Genomic DNA, 22,965 nt, shown 5'->3' with positions numbered 1-22,965 from the left:
AGTTCACCATGTGCCTTGTTTTAATATGATTAATTGTATCTTTGTTTAGGTATATTACTGAAGCAGAATGTGCAGAGTGCATGCCTTAAGTTGAGTGCTGGTGAAGTAGGCTTGTAAACCTGGTGAAGAAATGAATACTTTGTTTCAACTGAGTATATCGCTGTGTGTTAATTAATTTGTATTTAATCAAACAACCCCACAGCAAAACATGGGCCATGAAATATTCCAGTCTGGGAATACTGAGAGGGACAGGAACAGGGGGTTAAAAGGTGCCCACCAACTCATTGTTGCCCCTGGGCCTTCTAGAAGGTCAATCCGGCCATGTCTGAAAAATCAACACCCACAGATTTGTAGTGAATATTTTCTGAAATCATATGCAGGAGATGTCACATAGCTAGAAATAAAGCAACACTTCATCTGGTCCAGCAACTTTTGTCACAGGCGTCAACACGTGACCAAAGTTGCTGGACCGGTTCACATTGACAGAAGTGATCGCCATAGAAGAGGTTTCAGTCAGCTGAATACGTTTGGTCTCATTGTGGTAAGATTGTTTTATCCGACATAAAAACTGCTGACCGCAAGAACTAAGTGGTTTTCAATGATGAAACCAGTGCGAATATATTTGTTGTTACACGTTGTTTTGACAACCAGTGTCGTCGTACACACCTTTAATCCATTCGAAGAAATGTTTGACGTTTTCAAGGAGTTCTGGAAGAAGGTGTACAATCCACAGGAAAGCTGTGATTCGACATGGATATCCTTCAAGGCAGAAGGTGAGGATGTGAGGCACGTAAATGTGAGGACAGCTGTGTTTGAAGAATTGTTGAATGTAGGCTTCTCTGATGTTTGTATTCATTATTCCTGTGCATTTTGACGTCCGATTTCTGTCTCTGAAACCCTGGCTATAAACAATTTAGTTCTTGTTTTTATTTGTGCTGTGGTAACTATACAACAAGTAATGAATATATGTTTTATTTACTCTATCAGCCTGTTGACCACATTCATTGCCTAATACAGATACAAATTCTATACCCTAAAAAAATCCTTTTAAAACCTTCCAGGGAGTCAAAAATAAACATTAATGTAAACAAACATTTGAGTTATTACAGGTCTCTCTTGTGTACTCTTTAGGTCTCAAGGAAGACCTGAAAAACAAACTGTTTGGACAACACATTGCACAACGTGTCATCCTGAAGACTGTGGAAGGATTAATGAGCACCAGTGACCCACAGAGGCCCCTGGTTCTCTCTCTGCACGGACGGACCGGCACAGGGAAGAACTTTGCTGCTAGACTGATCGCTGAAAACATCTACTCAGAGGGAATGAACAGTAAATTTGTTCATATTTTCACAGCTCAACATCACTTCCCATATTCAAGTAAAATTGAGACCTATAAGGTATGACAGGTACAATTCAAACAGAGTGAAATCTGTTCCTTTTGGCCAACTGTGTGAATTAAATATGCTTCTGTCTCTCTTCAGTCTCAGTTACAGCAGCAAATCAAACACAATGTCACCAACTGTGCACGCTCCATGTTCATCTTTGATGAGATGGATGAGATGCATCCTGGCTTGATTGACACCATTAAGCCGTACCTGGATTACTACAACAAGCTGGATGGAGTTTCTTATCGGAAAGCCATCTTCATCTTCCTCAGGTGAGAGGATGAACACAGTCTGACCAATCAGACTTTAAAATTGCCGCTTAATAAATGTCAGACAAAAGTTTTATTTTTCCTCTTTTTATCTTGTTTCATTTTATTTTGAGGCATTTTATTCTATTTTATTCACTGTACTTTTATTTATTAGATCAATGATGGTGCATGTCACTTGTTGTTCTTCTTCTTATTGTTATTGTTATTATTATAATTATTATTAGTATTAGTATCATTATTATTATTGTTGTTGTTGTTATCAGTAATCAAGAACCATCAAGTATCATCAACAAAATTTCAAAGGATTTGTACAATTATTGTTTTGTGTTTGAATAATCTACCTGTGAGTCTGTACCAGTGCTCATGTGTTTCCTGTTTCTGATCGTCCTCCTAGCGATACTGGATCGGGGAGCATCACACAGACAACTTTAGATTTCTGGAAAGAAGGAAGAGATCGAAAAGAGATCAAGCTTCAGGACCTGGAACTAAATGTCTCTGTGTCAGCATTTACTGAAAATAGTTAGTACACTATTGCTTTTGTTTGAGTTATCACACAGAAAAAGAATTAAAAAACCTGCTTTTTTAAAACTACTGGTGGTATCCTTTCAATCTCCTCCTGTAGGTGGCTTGCAGCATTCAAGTTTGATCAACAAGCACCTGGTGGACTTCTTCGTCCCGTTTCTGCCTCTGGAGTACAGTCACGTCGTCCAGTGTGTCTTAGCTGAGATGAAAGCCAAAGGACTTCAGCCAGACCACGATGTGGCAGATAAGGTGGCCAAAGAATTAGACTATATCCCCAAATATGAGAGAGTGTTCTCCAAACGAGGCTGCAAGACAATAGAAAGCAGGTTACACTTCTACATATAATGTTGTAACGTGATGGATGCATATGATTATTAGGTGTACGTTTTTAACAAAGAAAAACATCGAAGTGGGGCTACAATAGATTTCATCATATTTATCCATCAGAAATCAATATGTGTGTGTGTGTGTGTGTGTGTGTGTGTGTGTGTGTGTGTGTGTGTGTGTGTGTGTGTGTGTGTGTGTGTGTGTGTGTTAACGGTACCAAATATCCATGACTGGATAAACAAGCTGTTCTCAGAGGAAAATAAGGTCTCCAGAACACTGTTTGAAGCTAGAAAGGTGGCAGGGTCCGCCACATATAAACAAAGTAAAACAGAATGAAACTGTGTTGTCCTTTAAGGTCAGTTTGTTTATTCAGTCATGAAAACAAAGAGAGTTGGTTTTGGTAAAAAAAAATAAAAAAATCAGTCAATGAAGATTCCTTTTCATTAAAATGTATTCTGCAAAAAACTACATAGGGCACCTTTAAAAAGTCGTTCATCCAAATAATTAAGAAATCACCGTTGAGTCTTTTTTAGCTAACCCATCCACTGACTAATTAATATCAGCTCTGTAATGAATACTACCATGTGTAATAAAACTGGAAACTGTAGCTAAAAACAAGAAAGCAGCTATTTTCACACAGCAGACACCTTCATAAAACTACGTGGTCTTGCAACGGCTGATATGTTTACAATGTAGTTACAGCCCCGTTAAACAAATCCATTTTGGTATATTTATATTCTGTATTGTTGTTGATGATGTGAGGTGCTTTTGGTTAAATGTCTCTGATTGTAATGTTGTAGTTGTTTTTGTTTTACGATTGTCACCGACGCAAAAATATGAAACAGGGCGGTCCCTCGGGTGCAATGGTAACACATCTTTAGCTGCCTGAGAATAAGAACAGTTAAAGTCTTATTGATTCATAGGGACTAAATTCAGATCTGACATTATTATGTAAATGTTATTCTTGTAAAAATGTTTTACTGCCTTTTCTCTATTCACATTTGTTAGTTATTTCAATTTCAGTGTTTCTATTTTTGTGTGCATTAGTCTCCAAAGGTTTTACTGTTTATGTTTGTGCTGTTACTGTAAAGCACTTTCACAGACTTTTGTCTCTTCAAATTAATGGCTAAATATAACGATATATTAAATGAGTGTGGCGATTGTTTGAGCTGTCACCTAAAAACTAAATGGATCATAACACAAAAGGAGGCTAAACAGTTTCCAGAGGGAGATGCTGAGAAAGTTGTTTTCAGTCAGCCACTAATCCTGTGAACATTTGTGTGTTTTGAGATGTGACTATATTGTTCCTCATGTTGACTGCACATATTGTTTGATGCATGTAGTTGCCATGCAGCTTCCTGCAACCAAAAAGATAAGCCGATCTTTTTATTAAACTGATTACATCATAAAAAATGAATTGGCTTTAACCAACAATGAAGATTAAGACTCTCAATAGAGATGAATGAGATTACCCTGATGTCAGAGATCATATTCACCTGTTTGGTCGACATACAAACCCCCATCCGCTGTGTGCAGCTGCCCTCTGCTGGTCGGTGTGATATCATGTTCCAATTTCTTTTCTTTCTTTTTTTTAAACTTGAAACCAATCTATGAAGTGTTGCTCTATTTCTAGCTATGTGACATCTCCTGCATATGATTTAAGCAAATATTTGCTACAAATCTGTGGGTGTTGAATTCACAGACAGTATTCCCAGACTGGAATATTTCATGGCTCATGTTTTGCTGTGGGGTTGTTTGATTAAATACAAATTAATTAACACACAGCGATATACTCAGTTTAAGCAATGTTAATGTCTTCACCACGTTTACAAGCCTACTTCACCAGCACTCAACTTAACCTAAATAAAGTTACAATTAATCATATTAAAACAAAGCACATGGTGAACTAGACTTTTGTTTACATTCAACGATCATTCAAATCTAACTTCCCCTTCTTATAGGGTGTACCCGGAAACGCTTTCAGGAACACGTTGACACATGTGAAAAAAGTTGCTGGACCGGTTCACATTGACAAAATTGATCACCATAGAAGAGGTTTCAGTCAGCTGAATAAGTTTGGTCTCATTGTGGTAAGATTGTTTTATCCGACATAAAAACTGCTGACAGCAAGAACTAAGTGGTTTTCAATGATGAAACCAGTGCGAATATATTTGTTGTTACTCGTTGTTTTGACAACCAGTGTCGTCGTGCACACCTTTAATCCATTCAAAGAAATGTTCAACATTTTCAAGAAGTTGTGGAAGAAGGTGTACAATCCACATGAAAGCTGTGATTCAACATGGATATCCTTCAAGGCAGAAGGTGAGGATGTGAGGCACGTAAATGTGAAGACAGTAGACTTTTGTAACTTGAGGGGACAAAAATCTGTAATTGTTCACTTTAACAGATAGATAGTCATATAGAGTCATACTTGCCAACCCTGAAACCTGACAGTAAATCATATTAAACCATACAATATTACCCTGAAATCAGATTTTTAAACAAACGTATAATATTTTGAACATCTTTTTTCTGCAGAAGTTAAGTCATGATTGTGCTGAATGGACATATATAGTCATATAGTCAGAATAATACTGTTAATTTTCAGGCACTTAACTGTGTTTTCTACACATGATGACAGTTTACAGTTATGGTCAAGCACTGTTTGTGATTAAGGGTAAATCAATGTAGCTGCTTCAGCAGCAGTCTGTTTTGGATTTTATGGTCTTTTACCGTTACTATTTGACAGTTTTTTACCGTATTTTCTGCAAACTTTTTTTTTTTTTTTTTTACTGTGTAGGCTTCTCTGATGTTTGTATTCAACATTCCTGTGCATTTTGACGTCCGATTTCTGTCTCTGAAACCCTGGCTGTGAACAATTTGGTTCCTGTTTTTATTTGTGCTGTGGTAACTATACAACAAGTAATGAATACATTTTTTATTTACTATTGTATACCATAAAAAATCCTTTTAAAACTCTCCAGGGAGCCAACAATAAACTTGTACAGAGTGATTAGAGGTCTCTCCTGTGAACTCTTTAGGTCTCAGGGATGACCTGGAAAACAAACTGTTTGGACAACACATTGCGGCAGATGTCATCCTGAACACTGTGGCTGGATTCATGAGCAACAACAACCCACAGAAGCCCCTGGTTCTCTCTCTGCACGGACCGACCGGCACAGGGAAGAACTTTGCTGCTAGACTGATCGCTGAAAACATCTACTCAGAGGGAATGAACAGCAAATTTGTTCATATTTTCAATTCTCTACATCACTTCCCACATTCAAGTGAAATTGAGACCTATAAGGTATGACAGGTACAATTCAAACAGAGTGAAATCTGTTCCTTTTGGCCAACTGTGTGAATCAAATATGCTTCTGTCTCTCTTCAGGCTCAGATACAGCAGCAAATCAAACACAATGTCACCAACTGTGCACGCTCCATGTTCATCTTTGATGAGATGGAAAAGATGCATCCTGGCTTGATTGACACCATTCAGCCGTACCTGGAGCACTACAACAAGCTGGATGGAGTTTCTTATCGGAAAGCCATCTTCATCTTCCTCAGGTGAGAGGATGAACACAGTCTGACCAATCAGACTTTAAAATTGCCACTTAATAAATGTCAGACAAAAGTTTTATTTTTTTATTGTTGTTGTCGTTATCAGTAATCAAGTACCATCAAGTATTATCAACAACATTTCAAAGGATTTGTACAATCATTGCTTTATATTTGAATAATCTACCTGTGGAATCTGTACCAGTTCTCATATGTTTCTTGTTTCTGATTGTCCTCCTAGCAATGCTGGAGGGGCGAGCATCACACAGACAACTTTAGATTTCTGGAAAGAAGGAAGATCTCGAAAAGATATCAAGCTTCAGGACCTGGAACTATCTCTCTCCATATCAGCATTTAATGAAAATAGTGAGTACACTATTGCTTTTGTTTGAGTCATCACACAGAAAAAGAGTTAAAGAACCTTGCTTTTTTAAAACTACTGATGGTATCCTTTCAATCTCCTCCTGTAGGTGGCTTGCAGCATTCAGTTTTGATTAACAAGCACCTGGTGGACTTCTTCGTCCCGTTTCTGCCTCTGGAGTACAGTCACGTCGTCCAGTGTGTCTTGGCTGAGATGAAAGCCAGAGGACTTCAGCCAAACCACAACTTGGCAGATAAGGTGGCCAAAGAATTAGTCTATATCCCCAAATCTGAGAGAGTGTTCTCCTCACAAGGCTGCAAGACAATAGAAAGCAGGTTATACTACATATAATGTTGTAATGTGATGGATGCATATGATTATTAGGGGTATGAAACAAACAGACACTTAACAAAGAAAAACACTCTCAGTCAAGTGGGGGTACAATAGATTAAATCATATTTATCCATCAGAAAGCAATATATGTGTGTGTGTGTTAACGGTACCAAAGATCCTTACCTTGAATGTCATGTTGGGGTCCCATAAGGCTCTATTCTTGGATCTATTTGATTCCCAACCAATGTATGCAGATGATGCAGTAATTTTTAAATAAAGAGATAAATTGAAGGGCTGGAAAAGTCAAGAAATGAAGCTTACCGTTTTACAGACTATTTGGTCTTTTCCCTGTTTTTAGAGCTGGAGTGCAGAGAAACAACTGGATACTGAGCTCAAAACAATAATTAAGTCACGTCTTTTATTGAATGCCAAGAAAAGGTGAGGAGCTTAACATTGTAAACGAGTTCAGGTATCTTGGGGCCACACTAGATTCTACATTTACTTTTTCTAAATTTCTTCACCACATTTTTAATTTTCCTAAAGCGTGTATGCCAGTGAGATGGGTGCTTCCATGTATGCACAGGGCAGGAACCCACAGAATCAATAAACTGACTCGTCCTTATCAAACCAACTCATTTTGAAGTGTCTGTCACTTTTATTTAATCTGAGGTATCTATAACATGTGAGTACTGGAGCTGATCTTGGATGTATTGTGATAAAAGAGGCACATTCTTCATTCAGCCCCAAGTGAATCCAAAACCTTTGGACTCTGACGTCACATCAGCTCCGGATGTGCCTGACAACCGCACCGCCTCCTCCTCCTCCTCTCTCCTGTGTTTACTCAGCCCGCTTTGGCAAACACTTTTTGGACTCGCTCGCCTCTCACTTGCAACTCTTTGTAGCTGATTTTGGCGAAGCTTTGCGCAATGAAGCCGAGGAAGCGACACGTCCTGCTGCTGTGGATGCTCGTCTGCTCCGGCATGACGGAGGCGATCGAGCCCATCAGCACCAGCATAGCGGTCGGCATGGCTGCGGCTCTGACGGGCTTCTTAGCCAGCTACCAGAACATCCTCTACTATTTTCCACGAGTGCTGTCGACCCGAGTGGATTTCGTTCAACAGGACAGGTAAGACAGAGGTGCCCGACCAACACATTGGCCACCATATTTGTTTCCTTGTTGATGTTTTCACGCTTAAAACCTGTTAAGCTAACTTTGTCTTTTTATATCAGCGATTGGTTTAAGGTTAGCCGAGCGGGTGCTTCTGTTACGTCGTTAAACAATTACCTAAATTGTACAAACTTAAACTATAACAATGCAAATGCATCGTTTTCTAACTTGGTGTTGAACAGAGCTCGTTGTGATTTGTCGCGTGTTTATGACGTATACAGAAGTTGCCCGTTGTAAAAAAAAATAATAAGCTAGTTAGAATTATTAAGTGATCCATGAGAAAAACAAAAAACACACCAAGTCACAACATGATTAAATGTTCTGTAGCCCTTTATTCTTTATTCTAACACAAACTCACTCATCTGTGTGACATTTACAATAGGCCAAATAATTTCTTCTGTCCATTATTTCTTCACAGAATGTCCACGTGTCCTCAGTATTGTAAAACGTGAACTTGAAGGGCTCCAGGATTGCTTCCTTTTCATGCTCATCCACCTCTTCTTTCCACACCCTCCCATATTGCAGAGCAGCCTCAGCCTGTTTCTCCTCCCCCAAGCACAGAACATCAGGCAGGTCCACTTTGGCAGACAACAGTTGTCTGTTGGCCTCAACCCACTCTGCTGCATGTCTGCAATCGTGAAAAATGCAATCTTCAACCGAGTCCTATGGAAAAGACAGAAAGAAAGATGTCTGTACTTAGCTGCTGCACCAACAGTATCTGACCAATAGATGCTGTGAAAAAGCGTACCCCTTCCACTGGTGTGTCCACATCGGCAGGTCTGACTGAGACCTCAGCCTGCTGCTCTTCTTCCTGAAAATATATAGATAAGCAAAATGATCAGTTGTAATATTCAAAACACAAGCTCCAAAAAGAAAAAGAAAAGATCCCATCAGTCAGTCTGGAGGTCAGAGGGCCCTTCTCAGACGTCACTCTAAATGTGTATTTCCTTCCTCAGTATCAAAAATAAAAGTACTGATGGTGCAGAAGCTACTTCTCAGTTATTTCAGTTACTGTTTGTTTTGTTTATATACTGTATTATACAACAGAGGTGGAAAAATAAAAAAGTAAAAATTTGCCATGTAGTCCTGCCACATTTTGATTCCACTAGTGCACTTAAACAGGTGACATCACTAATTAGCTAGTCGACCTCTGGCAAAACATCGTGGTGTGTTGCATCGTGTTGGCAGCTTGGCTGTCTCACATATCACGTTTGTGAGTTCAGAAAGACACGTTTTCAACTTTGTGACGATGCCCAGCTAATGCAAGGAGAGTTTACAAAAATGTTTTATAACGTTACATACAAACAAATGCGAATAGTTACTTTAGGTTATGCACTATACAGTTAATAATCCCTGATAATTTACGGTGTTGATGCTAACCGCCATTGGTGAAAGTTAACTTTGACGTTATCTAACTTTGCTTCAAAACAACAACCCAAGCCGACATGTAACATTCGTAATTTGCATCATTAGTGACTTCTATATCATTATTATTTTACGGCACCTATATTGACGAAGAACACAAGAAACCATGCATTTACTTTCTGCGGATAATAAAAATCAGGAACCCATGCTCACTCGCTGGTCTCTCTCGAATGAAAAGGCAGGTGAAATCCAGCTTTAAATGTCGTCACTTCCGGTTCTGACAGTGGAGGTGTCCTAACAGTGGAGCCTGCACCGGAAGCGACTTCACAGTGGAGGCCTGCAGCCAGGTGCCTCTCTCTTTATGACGTATGCGGAAGCTCCGCGTTGCAAAGGAAGAATCTAGTTTTAGCCTTGCAGGTGCGGCGCGGTTTTTACCCTGGTGTTCTGATTGTTTTACCGGATAAATACGATTGATGTCAAGAATTAATCGGTTTCGACAATGAAAGCGGCACACTTGTTTTTGTTTTTACACGTTTTTCCATGCGTGCTGGTGAACGCGTTTGATCCGATCACAACAACAGTAGTGTTGGGTGTCAGTGCAACACTGGGGCGGACAATCTGGAATTATTTACGTGAAAGTTGTGATTCAAATTGGATAGCCTTCAATGCAACAGGTGAGCATGTGCGCCACTCAGATGTGTAAACACTTTTGCTGTGTTAACGCTACTAAAGGGAGAAACAGCTGTAACGTTGATTCTCCACAATGTGCGGTCTGGATGATAATAAAAATGGCATGACCTGACTCGTCAAAACCGAAACTTAACTAGGAGAGTAATAAATTCTGAATTATCTTTTCAACAACAAGGTCACAGATATGTAGTTTGCTATCACAAAGTAAATCCTCCCAAATGAAAATGTGGAATTTGTGCTTAAAAGGACACAATGTTGTTTTGGAGAAGAAAATCAAACTCGATTTTTAAATACTTACAATATTATTGAGGTAAAAATACAAACTGAGAAATAGTTATCTTTTCCATAACTGGATAAACAAGCTGTTCTCAGAGGAAAATAAGGTCTCCAGGACACTGTTTGAAGCTAGAAAGGTGGCAGGGTCCGCCACATGTACACAAAGTAAAATAGTATGAAATTGTGTTGTCCTTTAAGGTCAGTTTGTTTATTCAGTCATGAAAACAACGGGAGTTTGTTTCCGTTAAAAAAAAAAGTCAGTCAATGAAGATTTCTCTTCATAAAAAATTTCTTCCGCAAGAAACTACATAGTGCACTTTTAAAAAGTGGTCTTGCAATGGCTGACATGTTTGCAATGCAGTTACAGCCCTGTTAAACAAATCCATTTTAGTATATTTCTATTCTGTATTGTTGTTGATGATGTGAGGCACTTTTTGGTTAAATGTCTTTGATTGTAATGTTGTAGTTGTTTTTGTTTTATGATTGTCACCGACAAAAATAATTTCCAAAAGGATAAAAAAGAAACTAACGGATGAAGCAGGACGGTCCCTCGGGTGCTCTGGTAACACATCTTTAGCTGCCTGAGAATAAGAACAGTTACAGTCTTATTGATTCATAGGGACTAAATTCAGATCTGACATTATTTGATAATCTGTTGTTGTTGTGAACTTGCACCACTAGGTGGCGCTATTATCAAGGAAAGTGCGTTTTGGCAAATAACTCCCACATACTTTGCCGCACATTCAAAAACCTTATATCCACGCGTTCAGTGAATTGTGCTGCATCTCAGGATATAGGCAACGCCCATTTGCGCCTGGCGTTTTTTTTCGCTAGCTCGTGAAATGTCGCAAACCTACTTTTCGAACTCCTCCCAGGCAATTTCACCAATTTGCACCAAACTTTGCACACAGCATCTGTGGACACTCCTGACAAAAAGTTATTAAAAGAATTTTGATATTCCAAAGAATACTCAAGTTATTAAGTAACAACTTCCTGTAGATTACAGTCAAAACAGAAAGTGTTGCATATCTCCACATTGGTTTGTCCAAATGACGTCAAACTCAGGATCCTACTTCCTCATGAGGCCCAAAGGCTCTGTGCTAAATTTTGGTTGATGACCACTAGGTGGCGCTCTTTAAATTGAACTATTTTATCTCTCGACATCGGTTGGTCGGATTAACACAAAACTTGGTACACTCATTGCCACTGCCCTCCTGAGGACAGCTGACAAAGGGGTGACCGATCTGACACTAGGTGGCGCTTTGGTGGCAGTTTCTTTTTATATTTGGCACTGTGCCCACACCATAACACTTATGGATATGAAATTGACAGGGGTGGTATAGACCGGCCCCTGTAACTCACGCACCAAAAATGACCAGCAGGTGGCGCTATCATCAACACAAACCGTTTTTGCCTAATAACTCCCACATAATATGGTGCACATTGTTAAACCTTATATCTACGTGTTCCCTGAATTCAGCTGGACTGTGTGATGTAGGCCACGCCCACTTTCACCAATTTCACCAATTTGCACCAAACTTTGCAAACAGCATCGTTGGACCCTCCTGACAAAAAGTTATTAAAAGAATTTTGATACGCCAAAGAATACTCAAGTTATTAAATAACAACTTCCTGTGGACTCGGGTCAAAACAGGAAGTGTTGCATATCTCCACATTGGTGTGTCCAAATGACATGAAACTCAGGATACTACTTCCACCTGAGCCCCTTATGCTCTGTGCAAAATATTAGGCGATGACCACTAGGTGGCGCTCTTTCAATTGAAGTATTTTATATCTCCACATCGGTTGCTTGGATTAACACGAAACCTGGTATACTCATTGCCAATACCCCCCTGAGGCCAGTTGACAAAGGTCTTACCACTCTGACACTAGGTGGCGCTCTGGTGGCAGTTTCATTTTATAATTGGCACTGTGCCCACACCATAACACTTATGGATATGAAACTGATTGGGGTGGTATAGACTGGCATCTGTAACTCACACACCAAAAATCACCAGCAGGTGGCGCTATTATCAACACAAAACCGTTTTTGGCTATCCGTTAAGACATGCGCGCACAATAACGGGGCAATGGGTCCGGCTAAGGAGCACGCCTCGACAGCAGCACGCCCTGACCCGCGTGGCCTGCGAGGGCCCGTTCATCGCTGCTTGCAGCTTTAATTTTAAACTTGAAACCAATCTATGAAGTGTTGCTCTATTTCTAGCTATGTGACATCTCCTGCATATGATTTAAGCAAATATTTGCTACAAATCTGTGGGTGTTGAATTCACAGACAGTATTCCCAGACTGGAATATTTCATGGCTCATGTTTTGCTGTGGGGTTGTTTGATTAAATACAAATTAATTAACACACAGCGATATACTCAGTTTAAACAAAGTATTCATTTCTTCACCAGGTTTACAAGCCTACTTCACCAGCACTCAACTTAACCTAAATAAAGTTACAATTAATCATATTAAAACAAAGCACATGGTGAACTAGACTTTTGTTTACATTCAACGATCATTAAAATCTAACTTCCCCTTCTTATAGGGTGTGTCGGTAAACGTTTTCAGGAACACGTTGACATACATGACAAAAGTTGCTGGACCGGTTCACATTGACAGAAGTGATCGCCATAGAAGAGGTTTCAGTCAGCTGAATAATTTTGGTCTCATTGTGGTAAGATTGTTTTATCCGACATAAAAACTGCTGACCGCAAGAACTAAGTGGTTTTCAATGATGAAACCAGTGCTGATATATTTGTTTTTACACGTTGTTTTGACAACCAGTGTCCTCGTACACACCTTTAATCCATTCGAAGAAATGTTTAACTTTTTCAAGAAGTTTTGGAAGAAGGTGGACATTCCACATGAAAGCTGTGATTCAACATGGATATCCTTCAAGGCAGAATGTGAGGATGTGAGGCACGTAAATGTGAAGACAGTTATGTTTGTAGACTTTTGTAACTTGAGGGGACAAAAATCTGTAATTGTTTGCTTTAACAGATAGATAGAGTCATAGAGTCATACTTGCCAACCCTGAAACCTGACAGTAAATCATATTAAACCATACAATATTACCCTGAAATCAGACTTTTAAACAAACGTATAATATTTTTTCTGTAGAAGTTAAGTCATGATTGTGCTGAATGGGGAAAGGTTTTATACCTATACCTAACCCTTTAATTTAAGTAAGTAAGTAAGTAGTAAGTAAGCTTTATTTATACAGCGCCCTTCACAGACCAGGGTCACAAAGTGCTTTACAGTTTCAACAAAAACAATACACAGTTAAAAGTACATACAAAATTTAAGTTTAAAAGGCCAAGACAACTCAGTGACAATCATAGCAGCCCCAAGACAATTAAGCAAAAACCTTAACAAATAAATAGGTCTTAAGTTGCCTTTTGAAGGAGTCAACAGACTCCATCGAACGCAGAGAGAGCGGAAGATCGTTCCAAAGCCTGGGAACAACAGCCTGGAAGGATCGGTCTCCTCTGGTCCGAAAACGAGTGCGTGGCACCATCAGTAGATTCTGATCCACGGACCTCAGATCCCGAGCTGGGGTGTAAGGCTGGATCAGATCACTGATGTAAGGTGGAGCCTGACCATGCAATGCTCTGAAAGTTAAAACCAGAATTTTAAAATTGATCCTAGAGGAAACTGGCAGCCAATGAAGAGCTTTAAGAATAGGGGTTATGTGAGTCCTCCTATTAGAGCGGGTCAGAATTCTCGCTGCAGAGTTTTGCACTAACTGCAGGCGAGACAGCTCCTTCTTGTTTAGACATGAAAACAAACTATTACAATAGTCTAAACGCGAAGACACAAAAGCATGAATGATCAGCTCCAAATCATTTTGTGACACCATTTTCCTGAGTTTGGAGATTTTCCTCAGTTGAAAAAAGCAATTTTTGGTCAGCTGTTTGCAGTGTTGCACTAATGACATGTCTTTGTCAAACACAACACCCAGGTTTCTTAGGCTCGGTTTAACAGACTGGCCCAAGTCACCCAAGTACTGGTTAATCCCTGGGATGGAGTCATCAGGGGCAATAACCAGTGTTTCTGTTTTGTCCACATTTAGCTGCAAGGTGTTATCACTTAGCCACTGTTTTATCTCCACCAAGCAATGAACTAAGGAATTTAGCCTCTGGAGCTCAGTTGGCTTGAAAGAGCAGTAAAACTGGATATCATCAGCAAATATGTGGTACGAAACATCAGAAAATCTCCGGATGATTTTTACCAAAGGGATCAGCTACAACAGAAATAATACAGGACCCAAAACAGAACCTTGAGGGACTCCACACAACAGATGTGCTGACTCAGACCTTATTTGGTTAGCTGTGACACTAAAGCTATGCCCAGAAAGGTAAGACGAGAACCAATGTAGAACTGAACCTGACAGTCCTACTTCATCCCTCAGTCTTCTCAGCAGGATTTGGTGGTCGACGGTGTCAAAGGCTGAGGACAGATCTAAAAGAACTAGAACAGTGCACTTTCCCGAATCAGCAGACATCATAATGATGGCTGTCTCCGTAGAGTGATGTCTGCGGAAACCAGACTGAAACGTCTCATGGATATTACTTTGATCCAGGAATAATGACAGCTGTTCAGAGACCACCTTCTCTAGGATCTTTGACAAGAATGGTAGCTTTGAAATAGGCCTGAATAATTTAAACGTACACATCAGCAAAATCTGTCATATAGTCAGAATAATACCGTTAATTTTAAGGCACTTAACTGTGTTTTCTACACATGATGACAGTTTACAGTTATGGTCAAGCACTGTTTGTGATTAAGGGTAAATCAATGTAGCTGCTTCAGCAGCAGTCTGTTTTGGATTTTATGGTCTTTTACCATTACTATTTGACAGTTTTTTACCGTATTTTCTGCAAACTTTTTTTTTTTTTTTTTTTACTGTGTAGGCTTCTCTGATGTTTGTATTCATTATTCCTGTGCATTTTGACGTCTGATTTCTGTCTCTGAAACCCTGGCTGTGAACAATTTAGTTCTTGTTTTTATTTGTGCTGTGGTAACTATACAACAAATAATGAATACATTTTTTATTTACTATTGTATACCCTAAAAAATCCTTTTAAAACTTTCCAGGGAGCCAAAAATAAACATGTACAGAGTGATTAGAGGTCTCTCCTGTGTACTCTTTAGGTCTCAGGGATGACCTGGAAAACAAACTGTTTGGACAACACATTGCGGCAGATGTCATCCTGAACACTGTGGCTGGATTCATGAGCAACAACAACCCACAGAAGCCCCTGGTTCTCTCTCTGCACGGACCGACCGGCACAGGGAAGAACTTTGCTGCTAGACTGATCGCTGAAAACATCTACTCAGAGGGAACGGGCAGCAAATTTGTTCATATTTTCAATTCTCTACATCACTTCCCACATTCAAGTGAAATTGAGACCTATAAGGTATGACAGGTACAATTCAAACAGAGTGAAATCTGTTCCTTTTGGCCAACTGTGTGAATCAAATATGCTTCTGTCTCTCTTCAGGCTCAGATACAGCAGCAGATCAAACACAGTGTCACCAACTGTGCACGCTCCATGTTCATCTTTGATGAGATGGAAAAGATGCATCCTGGCTTGATTGACACCATTCAGCCGTACCTGGAGCACTACAACAAGCTGGATGGAGTTTCTTATCGGAAAGCCATCTTCATCTTCCTCAGGTGAGAGGATGAACACAGTCTGACCAATCAGACTTTAAAATTGCCACTTAATAAATGTCAGACAAAAGTTTTATTTTTTTATTGTTGTTGTCGTTATCAGTAATCAAGTACCATCAAGTATCATCAACAACATTTCAAAGGATTTGTACAATTATTGCTTTATATTTGAATAATCTACCTGTGGAATCTGTACCAGTTCTCATATGTTTCTTGTTTCTGATCGTCCTCCTAGCAATGCTGGAGGGGCGAGCATCACACAGAAAACTTTAGATTTCTGGAAAGAAGGAAGAACTCGAAAAGATATCAAGCTTCAGGACCTGGAACTATCTCTCTCCATATCAGCATTTAATGAAAATAGTGAGTACACTATTGCTTTTGTTTGAGTCATCACACAGAAAAAGAGTTAAAGAACCTTGCTTTTTTAAAACTACTGATGGTATCCTTTCAATCTCCTCCTGTAGGTGGCTTGCAGCATTCAGTTTTGATTAACAAGCACCTGGTGGACTTCTTCGTCCCGTTTCTGCCTCTGGAGTACAGTCACGTCGTCCAGTGTGTCTTGGCTGAGATGAAAGCCAAAGGACATCAGCCAAACTACAATGTGGCAGAGAAGGTGGCCAAAGAATTAGTCTATATCCCCAAATCTGAGAGAGTGTTCTCCTCACAAGGCTGCAAGACAATAGAAAGCAGGTTATACTACATATAATGTTGTAATGTGATGGATGCATATGATTATTAGGGGTATGAAACAAACAGACACTTAACAAAGAAAAACACTCTCAGTCAAGTGGGGGTACAATAGATTAAATCATATTTATCCATCAGAAAGCAATATATGTGTGTGTGTGTGTTAATGGTACCAAAGATCCTTACCTTGAATGTCATGTTGGGGTCCCATAAGGCTCTATTCTTGGATCTATTTGATTCCCACTAATGTATGCAGATGATGCAGTAATTTTTAAATAAAGAGATAAATTGAAGGGCTGGAAAAGTCAAGAAATGAAGCTTAGTACACAAAGTAAAATAGTATGAAATTGTGTTGTCCTTTTAAGGTCAGTTAATTTATTCAGTCATGAAAACAACAGGAGTTTGTTTCCATTAAAAAAAAAAGTCAGTCAATGAAGATTTCTCTTCATTAAAAATTTCTTCTGCAAGAAACTACATAGTGCACTTTTAAAAAGTGGTCTTGCAATGGCTGAAATATTTGCAATGTAGTTATAGCCCTGTTAAACAAATCCTTGTGATATGGGGCGTCTGTCAATTGCATTTTGGTATATTTCTATTCTGTATTGTTGTTGATGATGTGAGGCACTTTTTGGTTAAATGTCTTTGATTGTAATGTTGATTCCCAACTAATGTATGCAGATGATGCAGTAATTTTTAAATAAAGAGATAAATTGAAGGGCTGGAAAAGTCAAGAAATTAAGCTTACCGTTTTACAGACTATTTGGTCTTTTCCCTGGTTTTAGAGCTGGAGTGCAGAGAAACAACTGGATACTGAGCTCAAAACAATAATTAAGTCACGTCTTTTATTGAATGCCAAGAAAACAATGTGTATCAGGTTAAAAGAAAAGCCGGTGAAGGTGACATTTTTAATTTTCCTAAAGTGTGTATGCCAGTGAGATGGGTGCTTCCATGTATGCACAGGGCAGGGATTGAACCAAGGTTAGTGTGTAGTTTATGAATGGGAAAATCTTAATCGATATATAGACCTATAGGATCCAAGAAGCTATTATGCTTTCTTTGTATGATTTGTATGAAGGCGACACACAGAATCAATAAACTGACTCCTCCTTATCAAACCAATTCATTTTGAAGCGTCTGTCACTTTTATTTAATCTGAGGTATTTATTACATGTGAGTACTGGAGCTGATCTTGGATGTATTGTGATTAAAGAGGCACATTCTTCATTCAGCCCCAGGTGAACCCAAAACCTTTGGACTCTGACGTCACATCAGCTCCGGATGTGCCTGACAACCGCACCGCCTCCTCCTCCTCCTCCTCCTCTCTCCCGTGTTTACTCAGCCCGCTTTGGCAAACACTTTCTGGACTCGCTCGCCTCTCACTCGCAACTCTTTGTAGCTCAGTTTGGCGAAGCTTTGCGCAATGAAGCCGAGGAAGCGACACGTCCTGCTGCTGTGGATGCTCGTCTGCTCCGGCATGACGGAGGCGATCGAGCCCATCAGCACCAGCATAGCGGTCGGCATGGCTGCGGCTCTGACGGGCTTCTTGGCCAGCTACCAGAACATCCTCTACTATTTCCACGAGTGCTGTCGACCCGAGTGGATTTCGTTCAACAGGACAGGTAAGACAGAGGTGTCCGACCAACACATTGGCCACCATGTTTGTTTCCTTGTTGATGTTTTCACGCTTAAAAACCTGTTAAGCTAACGTTGTCTTTTTTATATCAGCGATTGGTTTAAGGTTAGCCGAGCGGGTGCTTCTGTTACGTCGTTAAACAATTACCTAAATTGTACAAACTTAAACTATAACAATGCAAATGCATCGTTTTCTAACTTGGTGTTGAACAGAGCTCGTTGTGATTTGTCGCGTGTTTATGACGTATACAGAAGTTGCCCGTTGTAAAAAGCTAGTTAGCCTGCTGGTTCGGCGCGTTTCTGCCGTGGTGTTATGGTTGTCTTACAGGATAAATGCGATTTTGATGTCAGGAATTAAGTGTTCTCGACGGTGAACGTGTAAAAACCGTGTAGTGGAAAGATTCGCATCGTTTTCTAACTCGTCAGACGGTTCTGGTGGTGTTGAACAGAGCTCGTTGTGTTTTGTCGCGTCTTTATGACGTATGCGGAAGCTCCGCGTTGCAAAGGAACAAGCTAGTTAGCCTTGCAGGTGCGGCGCGGTTTTTACCCTGATGTTATGATTGTTTTACCGGATAAATACGATTGATGTCAAGAATTAATCGGTTTCGACAATGAAAGCGGCACACTTGTTTTTGTTTTTACACGTTTTTTCGACGGCAGGCGTGCTGGTGAACGCGTTTGATCCGATCACAACAACAGTAGTGTTGGGTGTCGGTGCAACACTGGGGCGGACAATCTGGAATTATTTACGTGAAAGTTGTGATCCAAAATGGATAGCCTTCAATGCAACAGGTGAGCATGTGCGCCATTCAAATGTCTAAACACTTTTGCTGTGTTAACGCTACTAAAGGGAGAAACAGCTGTAACGTTGATTCTCCACAACGTGCGGTCTTCTGGATGAAAATAAAAATGGCATGACCCGACTCGTCAAAACCGAAACTTAACTAGGAGAGTAATAAATTCTGAATTATCTTCTCAACAACAAGGTCACAGATATGTAGTTTGCTATCACAAAGTAAATCCTCCCAAATGAAAATGTGGAATTTGTGCTTAAAGGGACACGATGTTGTTTTGGAGAAGAAATTCAAACTCGATTTTTTAATACTTATAATATTATTGAGGTACAAATACAAACTGAGAAATAGTTATGTTTTCCATAACTGGATAAACAAGCTGTTCCCAGAGGAAAATAAGGTCCCCAGGACACTGTTTGAAGCTAGAAAGGTGGCAGGGTCCGCCACATGTAAACAAAGTAAAATAGTATGAAATTTTGTTGTCAGTTTGTTTATTCAGTCATGAAAACAACGGGAGTTTGTTTCAGTTAAAAAAAAAGTCAGTCAATGAAGATTTCTCTTCATAAAAAATTTCTTCCGCAAGAAACTACATAGTGCACTTTTAAAAAGTGGTCTTGCAATGTAGTTACAGCCCTGTTAAACAAATCCATTTTGGCATATTTCTATTCTGTATTGTTGTTGATGATGTGAGGTGCTTTTTGGTTAAATGTCTTTGATTGTAATGTTGTATTTGTTTTTGTTTTATGATTGTCACCGACAAAGATAATTTCCAAAAGGATAAAAAAGAAACTAAAGGATGAAGCAGGACGGTCCCTCGGGTGCTCTGGCAACACATCTTTAGCTGCCTGAGAATAAGAACAGTTACAGTCTTATTGACTAAATTCAGATCTGAGATTAATATGTAAATGTTATTCTTGTTAAAATGTTTCACTGCCTTTTCTCTATTCACATTTGTTATTGTTTTATACTTTATTATTTAAATTTCAATGTTTATATTCTTGTGTGCATTAGGCTCTAAAAGTTTTACTGTTACTTGTAAAGCACTTTCACACACTTCTGTCTCTAAATGGATCATAACACAAAAGGAGGCTAAACATTTTCCTGAGGGAGATGCCGAGAAAGGTGTTTTCTGTCAGCCACTAACCCTGTCGACTTTCTGCTGTGCGCTCTTTCTAGGTCTCAATGTTGACCTGGAAAGCAAACTGTTTGGACAGCACATCGCGTCACGCATCATCCTGAAAGCTGTGAATGGATTCATGAGCAACGACAACCCGAAGAAGCCGCTGGTGCTCTCGCTGCACGGATGGACCGGCACAGGGAAGAACTTTGTTAGTCAGCTGATTGCTGACAGCATTTACAAAGAGGGAATGGACAGCAGCTTTGTTCATGTTTTCACGTCTGAACTTCACTTCCCACATTCGAGTCAATTAGATACCTACAAGGTAGTATGATAATTCCATATACCTTAAAATGCCAAATGCCCTAAATGTAAATTGAAGTACACAGGTGTGGTACTTTCTGACTTTAAAAAAAAATACATGTTCTGTTGTTTCACCTCAGTCTCAGTTGCAGCAATGGATAAAAGGTAATGTCTCCAACTGTGCCCATTCCATGTTCATCTTTGATGAGATGGACAAGATGCATCCTGGCTTGATTGACAGCATAAAGCCGTACCTGGACTACTACGATAAACTGGATGGAGTTTCTTATCGGAAAGCCATCTTCATCTTCCTCAGGTAAGTCTGACCAGTCAAACATTTCCTTTTGAACCACATACAGGTATCAATCCAGGGAGCTAAAGTGTATGTTGTATGATTAAAGTGTCACTCTAAACGCAAGTACTAAAAGATCTTAAAGGGTCTTAAAGATGTATATCTGTATGTTTTGTTTTGTTTTTTTGTCAATGTGGACAACAGTTAATCAGAGGCCATTTCTAATGTGTTGCCTGTGTCTGATCTTCCTCTCAGCAATGCTGGAGCGGACAGCATCATACAGACTGCTTTAGATTTTTGGAAAGAAGGACGACAACGAGAAGAGATCGAGCTCAAAGACCTGGAAACGGCGCTCTCTCTAGCAGTGTTCAACAACAAGAAAAGTGAGTAAAAATTATTTAAATACTTCTTTGTGTTGCTGTTTACTTTGGAATGATTATCCATCAGAAACTAGATTTGATGAAGGATGTGAATTTTGGTATTGAGGGCGTCTGTGTGGATTTCTTCCTTCAGGTGGCTTGTGGCACACAAGCTTGATTGACAAGAACCTGGTGGACTTCTTCGTCCCGTTCCTGCCTCTGGAGTACAAACACGTCGTCCAGTGCGCCATGGCCGAGATGAAAGCCAAAGGAGTTGAGCCAGACCTAAATGTGGCCGACCAGGTGGCCAGGGATCTAGTCTACTTCCCCAAATCTGAGAGAGTGTTCGCTGTCAAAGGCTGTAAAACGATAGAGAGCAAGTTGGACTACTACACATAAAGTCGGCATCTGATGGATGCTGTTTGATCACTACGTGCACTTTTTAAAAAAAAAAAAAGCCAAATGACTAAAGAGAAGAAGTGAAGCTGGCTTAAAAGGTCTCAGCTGAGGTTTCTCTGTCTGACCTTGTGGCAACGAGGAGGATGTCGCAGACCTTCTCCAATGTTGCATCTCGCTTACATTCAATGAGAAGGCTGAAAGAGCACAGCGCCAGCCGGATTAAAAAATAATAAGACTGGAAACGCTATCCCGTGTAACTGATTAAGGGGTTTGACCTCCACTTCAAACCCCAGTGACCAACAGGGGGTGTCCTTTTGTCAGAGAAAGTCTGACATGTCACTGTTGTGAATTTGTTTTTATATACCCCTTTTTAATTTCCCCTTTTTAATTTCCCCTTTTTTTTAAGATCTACTGAAATATTTTACATTGACAGTGAAAGATGGCCTTATAGCAAAGACCCACCATTCAGATACAGAAACACACAATGCAGATGACTTTTAATGTATCATATTGAAATCAACATTAGCAAGATGTGCTTTTTATACCGTGCAGCCGCACACCTTTAATATCTAATTTGATTAATATGATAAATTGATGTGGATGTGTCCATAGTAAAATGTCTCCAGATGTAATTTTTGCCTTACTGTCATATTGTTTTTGGACACTGTCTATGACCTCAGGATAGAATTCTCACAACATTGATTTTTACCAGAGCTTGATTTTCCTTTTTATTCTTGAAAATACAAAATTCTGATGATATTGTATATAACAGAGTGGTTCATTATCCAATTATTTAAAATTCAGCTAAAAGGTTTCTTTCAAAACAACACTCTGTACTATAATCCCTCTATAAAGAGGAAGAAGTCTTAAGTCAGAGTCCACTGTATTGTGAAACTAAATGTTTTGTTGGTTTCTCAAACTCTGAAGGGTAATAAAAAAATGTCATGTATTTCCTATGTAGTTGTTCAGTTTCCTGTTAATGAAGAAGCTCCAGTGGACTATGGACAAACATCGTAGAGAGCTTCTCTGCTGTAAAACACACCTCACGAAAAAATCGCAAATAAAATGTGAAATTTTCTTGCTGTTACTGTGATGATTGAAAGTTTGGGAAAAGGGCCGGTCTTAACTGTTATATTTTCAAGGTTAGAAATATGCTTAATTTCAAATATATTCCCTGAAAAATGCTTGGTTTAACATAATCTGGTGTTTCATTTACACAACCACTGATATGGCTACATATGTACCATATGTAGCCACTATTTATGGACAGACAAGCTCAACGATCAGCACACCAGTCTGATGTTCATGAACCAAATTTTAGTAAATCCAAATATTTCTCTCCTTTGATCTCAAATCATTCAGATTGGTCTCTAATCTATTCACCTAATGTGGTGGAGGAGCACAAAGCCTCATGAAGCAGCTGGAAACTTGGACTTTAATAG

At 39.5% G+C, this 22,965-nt stretch overlaps 3 protein-coding genes and 1 pseudogene across 4 annotated transcripts; all 4 read left to right on the top strand.

Annotated features, from left to right (window-relative positions):
• Positions 1-512: 512 nt before the first annotated feature.
• Positions 513-2,521, top strand: LOC141006000 (torsin-1A-like). The gene is made up of 5 exons (XM_073478076.1): positions 513-773; positions 1,132-1,397; positions 1,482-1,657; positions 2,049-2,173; positions 2,277-2,521. Exons 1-5 carry the CDS (start codon positions 599-601, stop codon positions 2,519-2,521), a joined length of 987 nt encoding a protein of 328 aa, XP_073334177.1. The 5' UTR covers positions 513-598.
• Positions 2,522-5,502: 2,981 nt separating this feature from the next.
• On the top strand, positions 5,503-7,390 carry LOC141005872 (torsin-1A-like). The gene is made up of 4 exons (XM_073477922.1): positions 5,503-5,810; positions 5,895-6,070; positions 6,303-6,427; positions 6,532-7,390. The coding sequence occupies exons 1-4, from the start codon at positions 5,625-5,627 to the stop codon at positions 6,771-6,773; spliced, it is 729 nt and encodes a 242-aa protein (XP_073334023.1). The 5' UTR covers positions 5,503-5,624; the 3' UTR covers positions 6,774-7,390.
• A 212-nt stretch (positions 7,391-7,602) lies between these two features.
• Positions 7,603-17,746, top strand: LOC141005734 (torsin-1A-like; annotated as a pseudogene).
• A 214-nt stretch (positions 17,747-17,960) lies between these two features.
• tor1 (torsin family 1) lies at positions 17,961-22,600 on the top strand. Of its 2 annotated transcripts, none has more exons than XM_073478032.1 (5): positions 17,961-18,246; positions 20,230-20,495; positions 20,614-20,789; positions 21,021-21,148; positions 21,279-22,600. In XM_073478032.1, exons 1-5 carry the CDS (start codon positions 18,048-18,050, stop codon positions 21,521-21,523), a joined length of 1,014 nt encoding a protein of 337 aa, XP_073334133.1. In that variant the 5' UTR covers positions 17,961-18,047; the 3' UTR covers positions 21,524-22,600. The 2 variants fall into 2 exon arrangements, with proteins under 2 accessions (XP_073334133.1, XP_073334134.1); XM_073478033.1 differs by lacking the exon at positions 17,961-18,246 and adding an exon at positions 18,756-19,051.
• Positions 22,601-22,965: the final 365 nt, after the last annotated feature.

The sequence above is a fragment of the Pagrus major genome, chromosome 12 (assembly GCF_040436345.1).
Source record: "Pagrus major chromosome 12, Pma_NU_1.0".
Taxonomy (NCBI): domain Eukaryota; kingdom Metazoa; phylum Chordata; class Actinopteri; order Spariformes; family Sparidae; genus Pagrus; species Pagrus major.
This window is presented reverse-complemented; position numbering and strand designations above follow the sequence as displayed.